This window comes from Pelobates fuscus, chromosome 12 (assembly GCF_036172605.1).
Source record: "Pelobates fuscus isolate aPelFus1 chromosome 12, aPelFus1.pri, whole genome shotgun sequence".
In the NCBI taxonomy this organism is placed as follows: Eukaryota; Metazoa; Chordata; class Amphibia; order Anura; family Pelobatidae; genus Pelobates; species Pelobates fuscus.
This window is the reverse complement of record NC_086328.1, coordinates 71,792,161-71,816,789: the sequence shown is the minus strand read 5'-3', so window position 1 is coordinate 71,816,789 and position 24,629 is coordinate 71,792,161. Positions and strand designations below refer to the sequence as shown.

At 41.2% G+C, this 24,629-nt stretch overlaps 1 protein-coding gene across 1 annotated transcript; it reads right to left on the bottom strand.

The window, feature by feature from the left end:
• Positions 1 to 18,164: 18,164 nt before the first annotated feature.
• On the bottom strand, positions 18,165 to 19,818 carry DDX28 (DEAD-box helicase 28). The gene has a single exon (XM_063438746.1). The coding sequence runs from the start codon at positions 19,720 to 19,722 to the stop codon at positions 18,166 to 18,168; it is 1,557 nt and encodes a 518-aa protein (XP_063294816.1). The 5' UTR covers positions 19,723 to 19,818; the 3' UTR covers position 18,165.
• Between the last annotated feature and the right edge of the window lie 4,811 nt (positions 19,819 to 24,629).

Here is a 24,629-nt window from a genome sequence, read left to right as displayed (position 1 = left end):
GGGTTATTAAGACAACAGACAGCACTTGAGCCTCACCAGTAGTCCTAGTACTAAAGTGGGATGTAACGACCCGCTTATGTGCAGACTACTGGAGGATAAACAATAAGAATGTGTCAGTCGCACAACCTATGCCACGGATAGACATGCTCCTGGACAGGATGACTCGAGACGAGTACTTCACTACGATAGATCTTTGTAAGGGGTACTGGCAGATTCCCCTAGCCGAGGGAATCAGACTGTGTATGCCAGCTTGTGGTTAAGCTGTGTGGCACATCTTGTCCTATCCCCATTCAGTTTCCCTTAATTTCCCCAAATGACTTGTGTTCCCCTGGCTCTATACCTTCCTTCTCATCCGAAGCACTCTCTCCCGGATGGCCATTCGGCTTCAAGCTGTAACCGAAAGGCAACATAACCTAAAGATCTAGACAACAAAACATATGGGATACGGCTGTTAAATCTAAAAAGAACATAAAACAAAATATAGTGTAATACAGTTTTTAAAGTGAAAATGTGCGCTGTAAATAGATGCACAAGATGAAGATGGATGGTGCGCTTAAAGGGTGCCTCCCCCAATGGTGATGGGGGGCTGTAAATACCTCTCCACGGTCCATGTATGCCGCTTTTAATCAGGACGCCAGATGGTAAGTTGCAAAAAATGAATAAACACCTATATAATGCTTAAAAAGAGCAATATGGTCCTACGCGTTTTGTCCCAAACTTGGGATTTCCTCAGGAACCCTAAAATCAATACAAGTAACAAACATTCAATCAAAGCAGCCTAACCCTTCCCACCCACAAGTCCCTTTAAATAGGGCTAATCCCCAAGTTCATTGGTGGCTCCGTGGGCTTTATCCAAATCACCTGTGGGTCTTCAGTACTTCTATTTTCTCCCAGCCGATATTCATGCCCAGGACACTCCTACACAAAACAAGGTAATCCCTCCTCTGTGCCTGAGATATAATTGAGTCAGGAACTGTACAAACTCAATTATCTCCAGGCACAGAAAACACACAATTTATAAAACACCCCAAAATACACATAAAATACACGAAAATCCCACAAAAGTTACATCCCCTGATAGGCCCGATGTGGGTGACCAACATATCCAAAAATCACCCAGATTGGTTCAGGGGTTCGAGATTTCCATGAAAGTCATTTATTTGACCGACCGTGAACATGGTCCTATGCCCAAAATGAAGTTTAAACAGATTCCCTAACTGAGGAAGAGAATGGTTCCTGGGAAGGCAAAATAGGGGTTTTGTCACAATGTTCTTTTTAGATTTAACAGCCGTATCCCATATGTTTTGTTGTCTATATTCTGGTTGATAAGAGATCACCACCTGGAAAGTGATCTTATGGAGGCTGTCCAACTTTACTAATTAGGTAAGTATATTATATACTTGTTATACACTATTTTCACGTGAACATTGTGGTGATAGTATTTTGTTTTTAGCGTAACCTAAGGAGTGTGCCGCATGTCCATACCACAGATGAGTCCCATTGTAAAGCGCTACGGAATTTGTTGGCGCTATATAAATATAATAATAATGAGTCGCTGGTAACAGGGATTGTAGCGGGCCCTGGATAACCTGACTGGCTACCCCGCTATAAATGAACTTAGAGACCCATCTTCCCCAGTAACAGGACGACACACAGTTCCAGGGGTAAAACAACAACAACTTTATTGGCCACACTCGGCTTTATAGTTTCCCCATGCAAGGGGTTGATCACTCATACAGACAATGTCCCCTCCCAGAGGTTGGATGATGGAACTGGACCCTAATCCATTTGTCCCTTGTTCCCGCCACTCAGAATCCCCTTCTAGGGGCCTGTGCGTGTGACAGGAACCCCAGTTCCTGCCACCCAAATACAGGGTTTCCCACTACAGGGGGTCTTCTTCTCAGCCTACTGGGCTCCCAGGCACAGAAAGCCAGCTAAACCACCATTGTCCCCAAAGAGTGTCCCCACCAATTTCAGGGACCCTCAGAACGGCAACCGCCACGAACTGCCTCTGTTCGCTGGGTCCCTGGGTGGAACCAAACAAGGGAAGCGTCTCCTTTCGGGACATAAATGCTCCCCCTGGCCGCCGCTAGTCTATACGAACGTCGGCCGCCCAGGGAAGCACTCATTAATATATATCCTTATATATGTAATATTTCCATATATGATTTTTAGTTATCTGCACTACTGTATACCTCTGTCTTTGCAGCATTGCTGGACTGATCCAAAGAGAGGAAAGTATACAATTTGATCCACCTATTGTGTTTGTATTATAATTACTACCATTGTTGGCAACTTATGTTGCAAGCTGCCAATGTTCTGATTGATTGGTGGTAACATTCCAAGGGGCAATGGGGAGGTCCTCGTTCTGGAACCGAACGAGGTGGGAAGCAATCCACAAATGCTCCCCCTAGATGGCTTTCATCTAACGAACAGGCCGCCACCCATGGTCGGCAAGCGCCGAGGCTTCCCATGCGGTTTTGACACCTTGTTACGAGGTGTGAACGTTCTAAGATAACATTCTAAATGAGGTTTTGTGGTTGTCCCCGTTCGGGAGGTGAACGGAACTGGTTTGTATTTGCTCTTCCGAACGAGGAGCAGGTAAAACACAGGAATATAACACAGGGGCAACACAGAGAATGGCACATAGCAATTCACGGCAGGCAGCGGTCCCGCCACAGGGGTTATGAACATATATCAATGTGGTTAGAGACTGCTGCACAAGTTAATGTTTGCTCTAGCTTGTGCGTCAATAGTGATACTGCTGTCGTCATTAGGAAGCCCTTGTAAAAGACACAGTTGTGTGGAAATGAATAACTGTCCTTGCGGAATCATTTTCATGGGAAACTGAGGGACCTTAGTAAAGATTATAGTTCTTTACGTGTACAGAAACCTTGATGTAAACAAGTCCATATGTATTCTAGGATTCTACCTACTTTGTACTCTGGGAGATTAGCTTCCATGGGATAAATGAATACCTAGGAAAGTGATTCTGTTATTTGGACCTTCTGATTTCTCTTTTGAAATTGGGACTCCTAATTCATTAAACAAACTGACCATATGGTTTAAGGTGACAGGAGTATTATACATCTCTGTTGTAAGAAAATCGTCTAAGTAGTATATCACTTGAGAACATCTGCAGTTAAGAAGGAGACAGCACAGAGTTTCGATGAAAATATCAGAGTTTTGGACTACTTTTTGCCCCAGACTCTAGTGGCGAAAAAGTACTGATTCTCCCACTTAACCCCATGTAGATGCCAAAGTGAAGGATGTATTGGTAGGAATTTAAAAATGTTTGATATGTTCATCTTACCTAACCAAGCACCTTGAAAGAGGGAAGTGCTCATGCCATTGTACAGAACACTGGTGAGTATTGTGAGGATATTTATGGGGTGATAAATATTATTAATAATATTTTCATAAAAATTATCAAAAAATAATTTAATAATTGTTATCATATCAAAAATGTATATCTTGGCACTGTTTCCCCAATTAATGATTTAACGCTGAGAATTACCCACTATTTTAATTCTCCTAGATCCTAGAGTAAGTTTCATTAGAAGATTTTATTTCACACATTAATCACAAATGAATTATAAAAATATAATTTATTATGACAATAATAATAATAATATGTAACATGCGGGATAATATCAGTGAATATTTAAGTATAACATAAGTATACAATATGGCAGTGGTTTAACAATTACAGCAACAGTTATCAACATGTATGCAGTTCAACAAGATTTATGACAGGACATTTTACTTTGAAATCAACTTAACACAGAACACAGCCGCACAGCATAAAGCAATAAAAACTTTGGCTGACAGTCAAATCACACTGAATTAGCTCTGTCACTGCTAGCTGCAATTCTCATAGGCAAGATATCCTATTATATTGCAAGGTCACAACTACAATATTTCTCATAGTTATCACTGACCATTCCTATATCCATCCAATAAGAATAATTCTATCCAGATTTTACATTTGCAGAATTTTAACTTTCCTAATTGAGATTCACTATTTCTAAATTATGTAAGCTAATATATCTGGATAATTGCCTGGTATTCTATTTTAAAAGTTAAAAGTAATATAGAGTTCATTGGTCCACCTGCAGGAATGGAATTACGAATTTTATATATATTATTAACGAATCATGACTCCATAATGTTTGGAATCACCAGCTTTTATCCAAGTATATTCTGCCTTTTAGTAAATCAATTAATATAATTTAATTATATAAAACCAGCATAATTACCAGTTAGGTTGTAGATTTTTTATCAGACATGTAGATATGTCCCTGGAATTTTGAATGCAAGTATGATGAGAGAATTGTATGAAAAATAGAAAAGTTTTCAGAGTTCTGAAGTTGTGTTAGTTGGAAAAGATACAAAGAATTAGGTGTGTCCAGCTTTGGCTCCAGATGTCAGATCTTAGATGTTAAATGTGAGTCCGTCCTCAGAGTGAGAGTGTATCTGAGTCTGAGTATCAGTCTTCAGTCTTTGAGAGTTTGAGTATCAGCGTGTGAGAGTCCAAAAGTGATTGAGTCTTAAGAGTTCCAGAGTGTCCTTCATTTTTAAAGGAGAAATACCCTATCACTAGTTGATAGTAACCAATAGAGAACTGTGGGCGTGTCTTCCCTACAGACTATCATCTAGATTTTGATCAGTAGATGGTGCAATTACATCACCGAAAATTCTTGCCAGGGGTCCATTTAACTTTTTGTATAATGGGTTAGCTGAATTTCGTGATGCGTTTGACGTCATCTGGGTTATCTTTACAGACATGTCACTTTTCAAAGGTTTTCTTTGGTTTAAGCCAGACTTGGTGTCTGGCGTATACCTTTAAATTTAGATTTCTGAAACATGAAGTCTTAATTTCACCCTTCCTTACAATGGAACTTTGTAAGATTCTGTTTTGGTGTTTTTTTTTAAAGTAAAATGAATTACTTAGTGTATTCTGTCATTGGTGATCCTGTCTGGTTTTCTTGTGTGAAACTGTAGTTAAGATTACACATATTCCACTAACATTAGTAAATAATATGACATTTCTTCATTGATATTATATCCATGAATATTCTATATTATTAACCCCTTAAGGACACATGAAGTGTGACATGTCATGATTCCCTTTTATTCCAGAAGTTTGGTCCTTAAGGGGTTAATAAAGTACTAATTATATATGATTAATATAATAATAGTAAGTTATATGTGGACAGAATATATTTATCTGGGTTGTTACATTCAATACATCATGTCTTATCTCATGTCTTGTTTACATAAGTTGCATTCCTTAGCTCAGACTTGAATGAACAGAGTTACAGAGGGAAAATTTTTGTGTCTGCCTTAGCATTGTAATACAAAATGGAGTCACCTCTGTTTTGATGGTGACTTACAGTATACACTTTTAATTTCTGTCTTAACACAAAATGTCTGCCAGTATAAATATACTGACAGTATTGTACACAGTACTGGAGACCGTATCTTCAGAAGGATATTGATACTCTAGAAAGAGTTCATAGAAGGTTTAAAAATATCAGGAAGTATTACTTTACTGAGAGGTTAGTGGATGCATGGAATAGCCTTCCAGCTGAAGTGGTATAGGTTAACACTGTGAGGGAGTTTAACCCCTTAAGGACCAAACTTCTGGAATAAAAGGGAATCATGACATGTCACACATGTCATGTGTCCTTAAGGGGTTAAGCACGCGTGGTATAGGCATAAGGCTATCCTAGACTTAAGATAAGGCCAGGGACTAATTAAAAGTATTTCGAAATATTGGGCAGACTAAATGGGCCGAATGGTTCTTATCTGCCGTCACATTCTATGTTTCTATGTTGTCTAGAATCAATGATAGCTTTAAGTGCATCTTCTTTTAAACATTTCAATGCGAAATCCTCTGATGGTATCAGATAATTTATACTGGCTGTGGTGGAAGGATGAGGAGCTCAGAAGTCAGTTATCAAACTATCAATTTGTTTAGTGTTTGATTTACCAAAGGCTATACTAAGGGGGCTGGTCCTGCAACTGGAAAAGAGAGAATATGTAATAGACCTAACATAGAGCTTTGCTCTATTTGTTTAGTAGCAGGTTTACTGACTGAGGATTGTTAGTAGTGGATTGTAGATTGGTGTCTGTGGGAAAAGATATTAAGTCTCTGTGGAAACCATGTGAAAACCCTGAAATTAGAAATTCCACCAAGTGAGGTGATGCGTGATTTGTTAAAGGTTTCGGGTGCCAATCTATACTGGGGATAGTCACTGTTTCGGGAATAGTCAGTTGGGATACATGGCTTTCGTGTGAAATAGCCATAATTTTATGAACAAATAGGATTTGATTAATTGCCTATATGTACTTTTTTAAGACCGGAATGTATCAGAGACATAGGTAATGTGGCCCTATGGCATACGAGGTACAACATACCATAACCTTGGAAAAGTAGTGAAACAAGGCCAGCGATATTCCTCCTTTTAATTTATAAATTGACTTTGATCGGACGTAACAGATAATCAAAAGAAGTAGTTACAATGATTAACCATTTATCGATTCTTGATAACATACGACAGACTCTAAACTCATATAACCATGACTTAAAGATAGGGATGCACCGAAATATCGGCTGCCGAAAATGGGCCTATCCCATTTCGGCCGAAAAAGGGACAAATCTGCAGAAAATAGACAGCTTGCCTTTTACACACACAGAAGATTCACCGCTTCCCCTGGCGTGCCCCCTCCAACATCCCTCCATAGAGCGGTGGCAGCCGAGGGGGGGAAGGGGGTAGGGCAGATGCCCCTACCTCTACACTCCTCCTCCTCATCTTCCTCCGGGATCATGGCTCTCAGGAGAGGACCCCACGGAAGAAAGAGAGGGCTTCCCCGGGGACTGAGCACGGGCCACCCCCAGGGTCAAACATTATGGCCAGGCATCATGGCGGGGGCAGATGGTGGGCAACCAGAGACCTCCGAGGGACGGAGAACTAGCAGGAGAAAAAGAGCCAAGGTAACTACCAAGGGCACCCTGGGGGCGTGTGGGGGGGGGGGGGGGAGGGGGTATACCCAGTGCTGTGTACTAAGGGTTATTATAGTATTGCTGTATATACTCGCTGCTGTGCCCATGATAATTCAGTACAAAGACTCACATGCTGTATATACACAGTGCTGTGTCCATGATCTTCTGCAAAGAGTCCTGTACTGTGTACAGTGTGTGTTACATGCCTGCAGATTCCCAATTCACAGCATGTAAGCCTCCAATAAAAACTTTTTTTAAATGTTTTTGATATAACCAGTGCTGTGCCAACAAGGGGATTTTGTGTTGGCTACTATACATAGGATTACATTAGTGTTCATGTCATTTTGCCTGTAGTATATCCAGTGCTGTGTAGATCAACCAAATACATGTAAAGGTTTGCGTGCTAACAGAATACCCAGAGCCGTGTATAGCAATGCTTCCTGTATATCCAGCATAGTCCATCCCAATATGTACACAGTGAACTGTGATTAAAAATATTTAGTATATTTGTGTGTATGTAATATACACATTTGTTTCTTTTCATTCATTATATGGCTGTGTACAGCAATGAATATATTGGTGGTTATTCATTAATGTGCAGAATATAATTTTTTATTTACCTCGTGGACAGTGCACTGCTTGCATGTGTGCAGAGCCACCCTTTGTGTATAGCAGGGGTGGGCAATCTGCGGCCCTCCAGATGTTTTGGACTACATCTCCCATAATGCTCTTAGGGCCATATTGCTAGCAAAGCATCAAGGGAGATGTAGTCCAAAACATCTGGAGAGCTGCAGATTGCCCACCCCTGGTGTATAGGGATACATTCAGTAACACGCTCAGTACTTGGTATTCTGACTGCATACCAACCTATGTGAGCTTAATGGTTTTCATGTATTTTCCGTCTAAAGCACTGCTTTTGTATTCAGAGTTTATATTGCTTGTTTAATTCATTAAAAAGTCAAATATTAATTTTACCACATGACAGGAGGCTTCATATTTGCATATCTTTCTTTACTGAAAACTCCAGCAGCATAGAAACAGTAACAACCAATCAGAGAAAAGATATGGTGCCCATAAAAGGCCCTGTCTATGACATCACTTCCTCTTTCTTTGCTGCTCCAGCCTCAAACAGGTCAGAGTATTTTTTACCTCTCTAATATTCTTATTTGTTTGTACTTTACTATCATCATTGTACTTGATATTTCTATTTCCTTGTACTTTGTATTCCCCTGGCTGCCTAGCCTGTCTCCCTGTTCCCCCATTCTCTGTGTGCCTCCTGCATTTATTTGGTAGTGTTTGCCTTTAATCCCTGTTTCTGTTTCTGGCGGTCCGCGGGTGTCGCGGCTGCAATCCGTGCCGCGCTCGCCGCGAGGACCTGCCCTGCGGACACTACTGGGGACTGTGTGGGGACGGGTGGAGGCTGTCTTTGCTGTTTTTCTCACCCTGACTACCTATAACCTGTCCCTTTTTCCTTCCCTTATTCAGTTCCCCTGCCTCATCGGATTTGTTATCTTTATTGATTTATTGTGCTTGTATATTTCGGCCCGGTGGTCCGCGGGCGTCACGGCTGTCCGTGCCGCGTTCGCCGCGCGGACCTGGACTCGTTACATACAGGGGGCTGGGTGGGGGGTAGCCGGGGTTGAGTTCTCCTTTTTTGCCACGTTTTTTCCGGCCCGCTCGCGGGTAGTTCTTGTTCACACGGCCGGCGGCCATCTTGGATCTCGCGGCTCGCGAGACCCGCGACGGCCGCCCTACCTTCACACACGGCGGACTGGGAATCACCCGACCGCCGCAGCGAACTTGGGGGATTGCCCTCAGGGCAATTTTTCTCACCTAACTGCATCTATCTCTGGCAGTTGGATTACACTGAGTAAATAACCCTTGCAGAGCAGGGTGAACAAGCAGGCAGTATGAGGCTTTAGAGAACATACTGTATACCTTTTTATTGTGGCTCATAAACATATTGCCTTTTTAAGCACCTTAAAATATTCTCTGTATGTTTGTATGTTTGTTTTTAGTTTTTATAGTAATTAAAATAAACTTAATTATTGGCATAATTCTAACAAGTTATGACTTATGAATGGATGTAAACTATCATTGGTTCATTATCTGCCCTTATACTGAGCATACTACTTAAAGGGTCCCTGCAGGGCAATATGAAATATTACATCACCCCTCAGGGGATTTGGCAATACTATACCCTCCAAAGGGAAGATCATATTAGTTACCCTACACAGGGTCATATTATATTACTGTACCCAAGGGTGCAAGCTGATGTGGGTGTCCTCTGGGTATTTTTTCATGGCACACCACCTGGGGTGACCCCCCAGATATGCATGCAAGGTCATTCATAGACCATTACATTGATGTGGGTGTCCTCTGGGTATTTTTCATGGCACACCACCTGGGGTGACCCCCCAGATATGCATGCAAGGTCATTCATAGACCATTACGTTGATGTGGGTGCCCTCTGGGTATTTTTCATGGCACACCACCTGGGGTGACCCCCCAGATATGCATGCAAGGTCATTCATAGACCATTACATTGATGTGGGTGTCCTCTGGGTATTTTTCATGGCACACCACCTGGGGTGACCCCCCAGATATGCATGCAAGGTCATTCATAGACCATTACCTTGATGTGGATGCCCTCTGGGTATTTTTCATGGCACACCACCTGGAGTGACCCCCCAGATATGCATGCAAGGTCATTCATAGACCATTACCTTGATGTGGGTGTCCTCTGGATTACCACGGCACGCCACCCGGGGTGAACCCCGATGGAATACAGGAAGTCCTATGCCTCAACTTTATCACTGATTACTGCATACATATATGGATGTTTAAACACTGCCTGGCAGTTTTACATTAAAGTAACAGTACCACCTTGCTGGATACGATTTGCAGGCAGGATCACGAGTGAACTGAGTGTATTGCGGAGTACCCTTCACAGGGATACATATCTGTACAGTTACTGTACCTGGCGTACATATTGAACGTGGGTGTCCTCTGAGTAAATTTTCATGGCACACCACCTGGGGTGACCCCCAGACATGCATGCAATACTTATAATGTGGGTGTCCTCTGGGTTACCATGGCACATGCAAAAAAAAAAAAAAAAACAGCAGTTTACGACTCCGTGGTACCCACAAAGCTACTGAAGCTGGTGAGTGCTCACATCCGCGAATTTGGACGTGCGATGTCTCGTGTACCTGGAAGACTTGCTGACCCTTTGCGAATCCAGGCTACGTTTGCGGTCAAATTTGACGTTCACGTTCTGGACTCCACGGGTTTTTGGTAGTACGCAGACAAATCGACTCCCCCATCTGTGTCGGGTCAGTTCCTCGGTTTCGACATCGGCTTGGAGAACTACGTTCCGCGTCGGTCCACGACAAGATCACCCATATACGGATGGATATCGGACACGCCCTTAGGTTGGATACGATTCCTGTCAGAATACTCACCGTATTGTGGGATCCCTCTCCTCCTCTCCTCCTCCGTACAATCGATATTCCCTGGCCCACTACACTACAGGGCCATGCAACGACTGCTGACTAGATACGTACACGCCGATCACTCATGCGACCACTGGATCCCACTGTCGGCAGAAGTGAGGACGGAATTCCGATGGTGACTACTTCACTTGCAAACTTGGATCGGCAAATCGATCTTTGACTCTTCCTCCGGATGCGTAGTGGTGGATGAACCCATACAAACGGACCCAACCGCTCTCCACAATGGCAAGGGTGCCTCGATACACACGCACACACAGGATATCGCTCCTGCTCATGACACCCCTCGGACAATGCCAACCGTGGTTCCCGGATCGCCTGGGGGCGTCTCGCGGAGACCCTCTACCACTCCCTACCTTCCCTCTACTTTTGATAGGACCGCAAGGGGAAGCCCACTCCTTTGTCATGGAAGGACGACTGGCACTAGTGGACTGGACGATTTCAGGGCCTCCTGAAATGTCCACGACCTATTGCACCAACTACGACCTCTGATGGGACTCAGACTCCCGGCACCAGGAAATGCTATATTTCTGCCTGATCGGCCTGGAGTGTTTGGTGGGTGGAAAGGGATTCCGATCCCTTTACCGCACCTGCCCCACTGATCCTTAACTATCTGTCACACCTGGTCTCGTTGGGGCGGTCATATCGATCCCTCAACGTGATCGGATCCGCCATATCGGTGGCGCACGTTCCGGTACAGGGCGGACCAGTAGGTCAAGATCCACTGGTTTGTCGGCTACTACGGGGTGCCGAATTATCGAGACCCGGCACCCAAGTATTCACACCTCTGGCAGGTGGATGTGGTGCTGTGATTCCTTGGGGGAATAACAGGAAAATCCTTGTTTGTCACTGAAACAACTTTCAGCCAAACTAGCCCTCTTGTTATGCCTCGTCTTATTTAGACGGGTGACGGACGTTGGGGCTTTCGATATGGATGTTTTTTTCTCTATCACACCAGACGGGATTACCTTTACCATATCGAGACGAACTAAGTCCAGTTCATCTTCGGTGTCATACCCAGAATTTGTGTCAGACACCAAACTAGGTGCGGTCGGAACGCTAATGGGGTATACCGAAATCATTCCCCCTTCGTATTCATGCGACGGGTCTACTCCTGACTTCTTACGTGGAACTTCATGGAGAGATGTCTACCGCTACACTGGCCAGATGGATCCGCTGGCTATTGCATCTAGCGGGCGTCGAACCTTGTTTCGGAGCCCACTCGGTCAAGGGAGCGGTGGCCCCACAAGTCCTTTTCGGGCGACGCTTCCCTAACCGACATTATACGATGCGCGGTTTGAGCGCGAGAGGGTACGTTTAGAACGCTCTATTTCGGCAAACATCTCATACTTCCTTCACACTGGTCAATTCTAAGCTTTAAAAATGCAAATATGAAGCCTCCTGTCATGTGGTAAAATTGAAGATTATACTAGCTTTAGTGTACTAATAATCTTAATTTTAGTAATGACAGGAGGCGAATATTTCCCACCCTATAGGATCCCTCCCATGTTTTTCTCGTGTTTAACAGAATATGCCCTCTATGTTCAGGAAGGTAAGTACGTTATGGTTGTATGTTTGCTACTTAGATATGTGGCTTGAGAGACTTGTATAGGTTGAATAATTAGACATGTACCTTGAATTATGTTGTGTTTACAGATTCTTAAATATCATTGCTTTAGAATTAATATATATTGATATGTTACTCATTCTAGTATCCATTGGTATATCAGATTCTTAATGTTTATTGTATGCGGACAAGCTACCACGCCAGAGTCCTTTCACCTTTTTCTTTTTCTTACAGCGTGAACGTCTTCTCATCAAGACAAAGACTCACCTTCCATAACTCTACATCACGGAACTACTGGAGTTGATTATTCTAATATGTTGTGGAACTGTTGACGTAATATGATTATGTTTATTGTTGATATTTATTGTTTCGATTCAAAGAAAGAGGAAGTGATGTCATAGACAGGGCCTTTTATGGGCACCATATCTTTTCTCTGATTGGTTGTTACTGTTTCTATGCTGCTGGAGTTTTCAGTAAAGAAAGATATGCAAATATTCGCCTCCTGTCATTACTAAAATTAAGATTATTAGTACACTAAAGCTAGTATAATCTTCAATTAAATTATTACAGAAAAAAAACATTTTAAAATCATTTGGAGAAAAAAAAAAAAAGTCATTTTCAGTTTTCGGCCAAGGGCATCCTGAATTTTCGGTTTCGGCCCAGAATTTTCATTTTGGTGCATCCCTACTTAAAGATATAGTACAACACCGGCCTGCGGCGCCCAAACAATCGTGCCCCAGTGGAGGGTAGCCAAGACTGGTATCAGGGGAGGGTAGCCAAGACTGACAGGACTCCACCCGCCAGGCCCCGAATAGACCTACCAACGGGGGACCCCAGGCAAGCATCTACCTGCTGCCCGCGAATTTCCCCTCCTTACTTCTAAATGGCAAGTTTTACGTTTCAAGTTCCATACCTTAGCCCGCAACTTACCAGCACTATGCACTTCACTGATGCCGCTGTTCACGGCTAACCCTCACCACATGCTCTACCCCGCAAGTTACTCACACCAATGAAATGTAAAATACAGCTGATAATGCTAGATATGTGATCTGTAATGCATATAATGTACATCTGTAAACTGCAACTCTAACTGTATACCTTGCTGGCCTGCCCAGCGATGCACTCTGACTTGTCAATGTTAAACTTTACCTGTGTTTACTGAATGCCATCAATAAAAACCTTGAATAATAATAAAAAAAAAAAGGAAACGTATATATTCAAATAGTTTATATTTTAAAAAAAATGTATCAACAGATTTTATTTGAACTCATTAAAGGGGCAACCTAAGCATGTAAATCGCTGTGTCTTAATATAGAGGTTTTGGTGCATAGATTCTGCCACGTTTGTCTTACAATGTAATGTGATGTTTACATTTTCTGGAAAACACACCTCTAGATCCGCTTCCTCCACAAGATCATTCAACTTTTGAAGGCCTTCACACTGGACTGAACTGGCCAATTGCGGCATTTGTCACCCATGCATAGAGTTGCTACCTTTCTTGGAATAAAAATACCAACAATGCTAAGTTGCATAATTAACCCCTTAACGCCGTTACGGCGTGCTATGCCGTCACGGGTTAAGTGGGCTTTAAAGCCGTTATGACGGCATAGCACGCCGTAACGGCTTGCAGCCCCAGGAGGTAAGATGTACTTACCTCCGCCGCGATCCGCTTCGGGAGGACTGCCTCACAGCCCAGGCAGCCCTCCCACGGCAAATCAGGCCCCCGGGGGCCATGTGATCGCTCTCAAAGAGCGATCACATGGCCCCCTATAGCTGGCTGTGGATCTGCCAGCAGGGGGACTGTTTGAAATATCAGACAGTCCCCCTGCTGGTGGGAAGTATAAAAAATAAATCAAACACAAGTGTAAAAATAAATTAAATATATTTTTATATATATATATAATATGTATATATATTATATATATAATATATATACATATTATATATATGTAACGTCATACAAAGTGTATTTTAATATTAATATAAGTATATATATTAATATTAAAATACACTTAGAATGACGTTACATATATATAATATGTATATATATTATATATATAATAGATGTACATATATATATTATATATAAATACGTATAATTAAAATAATAAATAAATAAAATAATAAAATAAATAAATAAAATATTGAAACAAAATTTTATATAAATTATATATGCATATGTAATTTCATTCTAACTGTATTTTGTTATTAATATATATATATCGGTAACAAAATACACTTAGAATGACATTCTATATATATCTATATATATATAAAATACAAATAACCGCAAATATATATATATATAGATAAATACATATAATTACATAAAAGATTACATTAGTATACACGTAGAATTTAAATACCTATAAATGCATATATATTAAAATTCTACATGTATATTTAAATAATCTTTTAACGTAATTATGTGATTTGATTAATTAAAATTTGATTGACATGCCTGACAACAGAGGGAGAAAGTGCAGAGAATTTAATTTGCAAGCACTATATTTGACCCTGTAACTCTCCAAGACACCATAAAACCTGTACATAGGGGGTACTGTTTTACTCGGGAGACTTCGCTGAACTCAAATATTCGTGTTTCAAATTGGTAAATTGTATTACAACGATGATATTTTAAGTAAAAGTGAAGTTTTTTGCATTTTTTACAAGCGAACTGCACTTTTATGGTCTATATTATTGTTGTAATATGTTTTACTGTTTTAAAGCACTAATATTTGTGTTTAGTGAAGTCTCCCGAGAATAACAGTACCCCCCATGTACAGGTTTTATGGTGTTTTGGAAAGTTAGAGAGTCACATATAAGGCTTGCATTTCATTTTTTTCACATTGAAATTTGCCAGATTGGTTATGTTGCCTTTGAGAGCGTATGGTAGCCCAGGAATGAGAATTACCCCCATGATGGCATACCATTTGCAAAAGTAGACAACCCGAGGTATTGCAAGTGGGGTATGTCCAGTCTTTCTTAGTAGCCACTTAGTCACAAACACTGGCCAAATATTTGTTTTTTGCTTTTTTCACACAAAAAAAATATGAACGCTAACTTTGGCCAGTGTTTGTGACTAAGTGGCTACTAAAAAAGACTAAACATACCCCACTTTCAATACCTTGGCTTGTCTACTTTTTCAAATGGTATGCCATTATGGGGGTAATTCTCATTCCTGGGCTACCACACCGTCTCAAAGGTAACATTACCAATCTGGCAAATTTCAATTTGAAAATGTAATGTTCTATATTTGACCCTGTAACTTTCCAAAACAACATAAAACCTGTTAACCCCTTAAGGACCAAACTTCTGGAATAAAAGGGAATCATGACATGTCAGGCACGTCATGTGTCCTTAAGGGGTTAATGGGGGGTACTGTTGTACTCGTGAGACATCGCTGATTACAAATATGTGCATTTTTTTTGCAGTAAAACCTAACAGTATTATGACATTCACAGTTAAAATGTCAGACAGAAATGCAAATTTAAAAAAAAATCTTATTTTCTCACATTTTTTTTACTTTTATTCATAATAAATGATGTTCCATATATGAATAGTTAATGATAGATTAAAGCCCTGTTTCTCCTGAACAAAATGATATATAATAAGTGTGGGTGCATATAATTTGAAAGAGGGGAACTACGGGTGAGCAGACATATAGCGCAAATTCCAGTTTTTGTTTACGTTTTGTTTTGATCAGAACGTGCACTATTGACTCCGTCCTGAAGGGGTTAATTGTATATGTTTGACATCCCTGGACACAACATCTCCTGATGTTATATCACATGAAGTGACACATGTAAAGTGCTTTTTTGATATGCAATACTTTACTACACCTTATTATGTAGTGCTTTTTTTTTATAATGCATAAGTTGGATGGATGTTTTCCCCCGTTTCTTTGATTTATTTGTAACCTTATTTTTTTATTCTGTGTTCATTTCTATATATGTCATTGTTGTACGATGATTATTATTATTATGGTTTTTAAAAATCAAAAAATTTAATAAAAAAAAAGATGTTGTACAAGAAAGGGATAACATATTTTTGGCGCAAATTTTAATTACTCAGTATCCCTATTTAAACAGTCTGACAGGCTGTTGCTTTTATTCCATTTGAAGAAGCCACGTATGGTGAAACGTGTTATAGTTATTTTAAATGGTGTATTTTATCAAAAAAAGTTTTTTGGCCACTCAGTTGTGCCAATCTTTTTATTGTATTATATATACACCTTTTTAATTTTATTTTATTCTTGCCTGGCATTTTACTGTTCCTGTACTCCATGCAATCGAGGTGGGGATCATACCACCAACGCCTTATACATAGAGCAGTGTCTCCTGCTCTAGACTTGTGAGTATAATTGTATTTATTTTACACTATGGTTTATGACATTGAGAGCACTATTGGTGCCCTTTTATTTTATCTTTTCAAAGTATTCAAGAACTAGACTGCACAGACAGATGCACTGTTCCTGCATATCCCATAAGCAGGGATTATGCTGCTGTATGCCATCTATACTAGAGCTGGTCACAGCTCTTTTATTGTGAGTGTATTACCATCTCACCTTTTGGATTTTACTTATTACACTATTGGTTGCCCTCGAATCTACTTCTTGTCTCCATCTATATATGAACACTGACATATCTTCTCTTGAAGAAGAGTCCACCCAAGGGCCTTTGACCTTCTTCTACTGCTCCAGTGCCATTTCTTTGGGACTTATACTCGGTAATATAGGCGCAGCCCTATCCATTTCTTGTACTGTTTCTTTCTGGTTTGTTGAAGGGTTTAGAGGGATCCCCTTCGCTAAGGTTGCTGCCTGACCATATATTGTTTGTAGATTAGCACCAACCTGTTGTATTATGACTTAACGCCTTAAGGACAAATGACGTGTGATATGTCATGACTCCCTTTTATTCCAGAAGTTTGGTATTTAAGGGGTTAAATATGGATTTATTAGATTAAGAGAAAAAGGAGAGCAGAGAGAAAAAAGAAGTTGAAATAATCTCATACCAGATGATAAGTTCATAAAATGTAATAACATAAAAATCCATTAGAGGGCCAACAACAGTTGTGTATACCCCTACAAACACATTCTATTTCATGCCAAATACTTAACCCAACTTCTGGAATAAAAGGGATGACATGTCACACGTCATGTGTCCTTAAGGGGTTAAACAGCCAAATTAAATTGAACAAAATTGGTTAATGAAATAGCATTGACTGTTATGCACTGTACCTATAATTTTGCTATGTGGCTGAAAAAAATGAATTGGAGTGCCTAAGTGAGAACCGAACTGAAATATAGGATTTTTTTTGAGAATGAACAAACACTTAACACATATGAGCGGTAAAAAGAAGCTGAGAAAATGAAATGGGGTGGTCAAATGAGAGTTGAACTCCTGATATACAGGATTTGATAAGACTACTGCAAGCACCTTAATGTGTTTGCACTACTGTTTTTGCAAACAGCTTGACAACTGGAGCCAACTGTTCACCTTCTCTGTTGGAAGCTATTGGACGAAGCTTTCATTAGCTCTCCTGAACTATTCCCTACCTGTATAGAGTGACAGCTGATCATTGTCAGCCAATGAGCAAAGCCCTACAGCACTAAGCGTATTGAGCTTCTGGCTCTTATGGAGATGTCTAGAGTCCAGGAGACCACATTTAAGTTGTCAAACAACATTTTGACCACATATCTCAAAATGTCACATATGTCCAATTTTCAGCAACAGGTTGCAAAGATCCTTAAAAAGATTCAAATAAAAGAGCTGTTACATTCAGAGTGATGATAAAGACTTTGAACAGGCTATACAAGTACATTTGTGTGTGTGTATATATATATATATATATATATATATATATATATAAATAATTTATTTAAAAAAAAAAAAAATGATTTTATCCAGTGACAAAGTTTTGGTTTTGTTGTTAATTATTATTTTAGGTGACCAATTAAATTCAGTTTTAATGATTATAAAGGAATGAAAATATTTACTGTATGTCTCAGTGACAAAACACAAACGTTTTTAAAAAACAAATCTGAATTTTCGTTAGCTTTTTATTGATCTAAATATTTATAAAGTGTGTTTCACAGTATCATTGATGTCACACTTGGTGCCAAGAAGGCTAGTCCTCTTGCGAGTTTGCATTTCTATCTTCTGCACCAATTCCACATCCCAGGCATGAGTGACAAAACTCACTACACGGCCCTGTTTCTCGCTGCCAAGTCGACCAACTCTGCCTGCTCTGTGCAAGTAGTCCTGAAGTGTTGCAGGGAAGTCATAATTCACTACGACCTCTACATTTAGACTATCCAGGCCCCTAGAGACAACATCTGTACAAACCAAAACATTTGATTGTCCTTTTTGAAAGGCCTCAAAGATGCCAGTTCGCATGCTTGCTGGCATGTTTCCCTGTAGCCTCCAGTGACGAACGCAATGATCATCTAAAATATAGCCCAGCCAGTTCACAGTGCTGGAACTATTGCAGAAAACTAGAACTCCTGATCCTTGCCCCTCTGGAACCTGTTTCTTAAGAATAGTCAACAACTCTGATACTTTGACAGCCCCCTTCACCCTTAGGAAAGTATGCTGTATATGAGGCAGCAGGTAATGGAGACTCTTGCTTTTAATAGTGGCAAAGGTTGCTAGGTCAGTCATTTTGCCAAGAACTTGACCAACACCACTGGGGAAAGTGGCACCAACGACCACTAGTTGGGCCTTGCTCTCCTCACCATGCACGTCTTTTTCACAAGTAGCAATACGAGTCTGCATTAGGATATCCTCCACCAATTTGGAGAAAGAATGGTCAAACAACGTGTCTGCCTCATCCAGAACAATACATTTCAATGATGCCAGGCTTACACTGTCCCTCTTCAGTGCCTTCCACAGGGCACCTGGAGTGGCTACCAAAATATCAATAGGTCCTTTGCATAACTGTCTGTCCACTGCTACCAGGCCGCGTCCTCCACCCACTACACTCACAGTCAGCCCCAACGGCGTACATAGGCTCCTGGCAACAGATGCCACCTGGCTGGCAAGTTCCCTGGAGGGCACAATAATTAGGTTCAAAGGGTCATGAGAAGTGTTTTTTCCAGTACAGAGTTGGTTAAGGATAGGCAGGAGGTAGCTCAAAGTCTTTCCACTTCCTGTCTCGGCTGCACAGAGCAGATTTTTGCCATAGAGCAGGGTAGGTATGGCTTGCGTCTGGACCCACGTGGGGATATTCACTCCTGAGGCAGAGAGTGCGCTAATCAAAGCTGGGTCCAGCCCCAGGGCCTGGAAAGTGGAGGTTTTGATCGGGCCGGGCCTCACCGCCGTCTGCCGCTCGATGATAAAGTAATCTCCCCGCGATAGGCGGTGTTTCCAGCCCTTGCTGACCAGCTCGGGCCGCTCCCAGTGGCTGCAGGTCTGTCCTGCCGGCTGGTTGAGCTCCTGCCTGCGGGTCCTGATTAGGAGCTTCCCAGCCTGGGGGGTGACCACGCGCTTACTGCCAGTCTGCCGGCTTCTCCTCTCTGCGAGCAGCTGGGCCTGGCGGGGGACCTGAATCACCGGCAAATGCTCCGAAATAGATGCCCGGTTACATAGCAGACACCGGAGATCTGTCCGAAGCAGCCGCCGGGCTAAAAACATAGTCAAATAGCAAATCCCGAACCTTCGGTTCCCAGTGAGATTGATATAACGTCTAAATCAGACCGCGCGCAGGAAGTGACGTCAGAAAAGGCGCGACGTGTGTAATTCATGCGCGCGGTAATAACTGCACAGCGTCCTCTCGGGAATCTGTTGCCGTGGCGACGCATTCTCCTATTCCTCTGGAACGCGCACGCACACTGCGAATAGGGCATGCTGCCTGAGGTCCTTACAGGCCAATAAATAAAAGTCCTGCGTTGACCTGCTCCTCCCCACGAAACGAGGCACACCGTCATTTCCCCCAGCATGCAATGTAACCATAGTTACTTGTTATCAGATAACATACTAAAGTCTCTACTTCTGCTTTCTTACCTTGGAAGTCACACAGGGCATTACATGGAAAAATGTAGGAATAACCTCTCTCACTATATACAGACCTCTCTGTGTGCCTATTATTATTAGGATGGTTATATATATATATATATATATATATATATATATTTTTTTTATTTTTTTTTACATACCAACAGAGTTGTGGTGGGGAAAAAAGTGTGGATGAAAACCCCTTCCACCTGAAGCGAAAAAAGTTAAAAAAAAAATAAAACAAAATCCCACCCTTCTTTACCCAGTCCAAAGAAAAATTAACCCCTTCCCTGCCAGTTGATCACTGCCTCCAGTGATCAAAATATAGATCACAGTATTGTGATCTAATATTTTTTTAACCCCTAGGGCAGGGGTAGGCAACCTACGGCACTAGTGCCATGCACGGCACTCGGGGTGTCTTTGCACGGCACTCAAGGCTGCTAGAGCCAAACAGGCTCTGTCCTATCAGGAGTCTCAGTAAAACTTCAAATATCTGCTAATATGAAAAGATGGTGAAGGACAATCCTCAATTTAAGCAATGCAGCACATAGAGGAAATGATCTCGGATCACTTCCTCCAAGCACTTGTGAATGGGAATCCACAACGTAGTAGAGCAGCCTGGAGCTGCTGTTGCAGCTCCGGTCTTTGACCTGTACCAGGCCAGCCTGGTCCCCACTGGAACCCAGGGAAGCCAACCATACTGCTAGATATACACAGATATTGTGGATCAAACCAAGTGTTTATCTGAGTATCTGCTCCTTTCCAAATTGTTAAAATAAATGCGTGCACGTTTTGAAGTAAATTACACTGAGACACAGGTATCAGGTTAATAAAAACTTCGGAATGTTTACTCAGGGGGCGGCAAGCCCCTTATAAAGGCAAAAATACATCATATGCAAAAAGGTAGATAACAGAGAGAATACATCTCTAATTGGTTAGGTGTTAAGTGTCTTATCTAATGCACATCCTCCGGATGTAGGCGCCATCTTGTTACACGAGGTAGTTAGTCGGTGGGAGGGGGTGCTCTAGCAGCCATTTCAAGTAGATATTGAATACAGGTATACACAGTAAATAGACATTTTACTATCACTAATTTACATTCATAACACAGAAATGAAGAATAACCCTCCCCTTATACAAATAATACGAACAGCCCACACACAAACATACACACAATCTGCACAAACGTAACCCGCTAACAATCCACATACATGCACACAACCCCACATGCAGCCTCTCACATGCAATACCCCAAACAGCCCACACACACTACCAAACACACAATGTGACATATCCATCCAGACACAATTCCACAAGCAGCCCTCATACACAGCCCACATTCATATGTATCATACACAATACCATAAACTACCGTATATACTCGAGTATAATCAAATTTTTTGTGCTGAAAAACCCCAACTCAACTTATACTCGAGTCAACGTCTGTATTATGGCAATTTACATTGCCATAATACAGACAATGGGGCTGGCAGGAAGCTCTTACCTCTCCTGCAGCTCCCTCCTCCTCCGCGCTGGTCCGTTCAGCACCTCTGTCAGCTCCCAGTGTAAGTCTTGCGAGAGCCGCGGGGTCATAGTGCAGCCGCGAGACTTACACTGGGACTTGCAGAGGGAGCTGACCGGACCGGCGCGGAGGAGAAGGGAGCTGACAGGAGCTGCAGGAGAGGTAAGCGCTCTCTGCCAGCCCCCCTCCACTGAACTGCCAATGACACTGGACCACCAGGGACTGAGAGCCCCCCTCCCTGCCAGGTATCAAGCAGGAATGGGGGGACGAAAAAATTAATAAAAATATAAATAATAATAATAAAAAATAACAAAAAAAAATAATAATAAGGCTCTGCAACACAAACACACACACACTGCACTCATACACACACTGCACTCATACACACACTGCACTCATACACACACTGCACTCATACACACACGCTGCACTCATACACACACGCTGCACTCATACACAGACACTGCATTCATACACACACTGCACTTATACACACACTGCACTCACACACACTGCATTTATTCACACACACTGCACTCATACACACACACTGCACTCATACACACACACACTGTAAATAAATATTCAATTAATATATTTTTTTTAGGATCTAATTTTATCTAGAAATTTACCAATAGCTGCTGCATTTCCCACCCTAGTCTTATACTCGAGTCAATAAGTTTTCCCAGTTTTTTGGGGTAAAATTAGGGGCCTTGGCTCATATTCGGGTCGGCTTATACTCGAGTATATACGGTACTAATGTAAATATACAATATAATAGATTATATACAACGATGCAAAGCAACTGCAGTAAAAATAACGCAAGCAGAATACGGCAGCATACCCACCTTGATTTAAAAAAAAAAAATAGGACTGGCACGCTACGGGACATCACATTCCTATATCGGCACAGTGCTGCTAAAAGGTTGCCTACCCCTGCCCTAGGGGGTTCAATTTATTTTATTAATTTAAATATTTTAAAAATTATATATTTTGCTAGCTGGGATGGGAGGGAGTTATGGGAAAGTGGGGAATTTACTGTTAGTGCTGCTTACTGCTAGTTAGGGATTAGCGGTAAAAAAAAAAGTTTTAAATGTGTAAAAAGTTAAGAAAGTTTAAAAAATTAATAAGGAAAAAAAGTTTTAAAACAAGTTTAAAAAAAATGGAACATTTTCCATTTTGGACTACACTTGGAACATACGGTACTAGCGAAAAAAATGATCCCACACTAAGGTTCAAAATATGCCTTTTGAATTATCCTGGGATGTTTTCTTTAAGAAATGGTATGCCTTTATGGTGTAGTTGGATTATATAGCCTGCTAAAATACTCTAAAATGGGACATGGACACAGCGCAAAAATTCAAAGTTTGAAAAAAAATGGAATGGCTGTGTCTCAAATGTGCCCCTTCAATGTCACATATACCTGGCAAAGGTACATACGGGGGTATTGCTGTACTCAGCCGACGTAGCTGAGCAACATATGAAGTATTATACAGTCGTAGCACACATATGGTTGCAAAATATACTGTGCAAACTTACTTTGTGTGTCAAAAAGGCAGAAAAATAGCTTATTACCACTACACTTGGTACAAGCTAGCAGAAAAATTATCCCACGCTAAAGTTCAAAATAAGTGGGACATGGACGCATCAAAACCCTTCATGAAAAGTCACACTTAAAAACCTGAACTTGTCACGTCTCTTTTACAGCACTGTAACTTCACAAAATAGTGTCTAGGTCATACATTGGGCATATTGTTTTACTCCGAAGGATGTAACTGAGCATCATTTGTTTTTTTTTATGACAGTGGTACATATCAAGTGTAAGAAATACTCGGCAAAAATGCAACATAGATGTAAAAATTCAATTTTTTCCCCCTCACCACAAACATTGACATAAATTGGTGAAGAAATGGTGACAAGTTAAGGCACAATATACACCATATAAGATACCCTGGGGTGTCTGCTTTATCAAATGAAAGCCCTTTGTGGGGCTATTTGAACAGTCACACTGCTATAATACCCTAAAATGAGACAGTCCTATGAAATCTGTAACGGCACCCCCAGGCATAAAAGGGGTTAACAGCCGTTTAGGAGATATTCCCCTTCCAGATATACAGGCAGCTACTGTAGACACCAATCCACCGAACCGGAGAAGCATACGAATGCTCTCAAACATATGAATGCTGTAAACAGCCGAATAGGAAAAACCATCCGAACAGTTCACACTCCTGGCAATCGGTCTGAAACAGCATACAATCCAAATTCCCCAATAACGAGACGACACTTCGTTCTGAGGTTCAAGCAGAATCAGCCAGAGCTGTGGGTTTATTGTTCTTATATACACATTCTTACACATTAGTACCACCCACAGGGTTTTGTAAAACAACCAACAAACACGTACAATACACTCAAAACACTCCCACACAAAATTCTCCCCTCTGCCTGTGATACAATTACCTTACACAATGGGTTAATGTAATTATCACAGGCAGGAAAATACACAGTTTTACACAATATTCATAACTTTAAAAGTATGCATCACATTCATATAAAACTTACATTTTCAGAATCAGCATACTCCAAATACAAAATCATACAAATTGGTCCTGTGGGTCAAAAGTTAGATCAAAGTCCTTTGTGACCAAATGAAGCATGGCTTTTCTGCCCAAAACCGGTTCCACAGAGTCTATCCTGGAGATAATTGGGAAGTAATCCAATTATCTCCAAGGACAGAGGCAAAACTCCATTAGCCACATGGTAGCAAAAGACAATAAAATACATAACAAATATATATATAACTGTGCAGCTATTGCATAAAACAGGTACATTCAACATATCCCCAGAAAGCTTAGATCTGAGTGCACATTATTACTGAATTACATACAGTTCAATTGCCATGGAGCCAAAGTCTTTCACATAGTCTTTTGGGCTCCATGGCATAGCTATCTGGGGTATCGCTGTTCAAATAAGGAAAGTACCGAATTACCCGGCTTTCGTGTCTTTGCAGGGGAAAATCAACATGGGG

Coding starts and splice junctions, on each gene's coding strand:
- DDX28 (XM_063438746.1), bottom strand. CDS start 19,722: ATGTTTTTAGCCCGGCGGCTGCTTCGGACAGATCTCCGGTGTCTGCTA.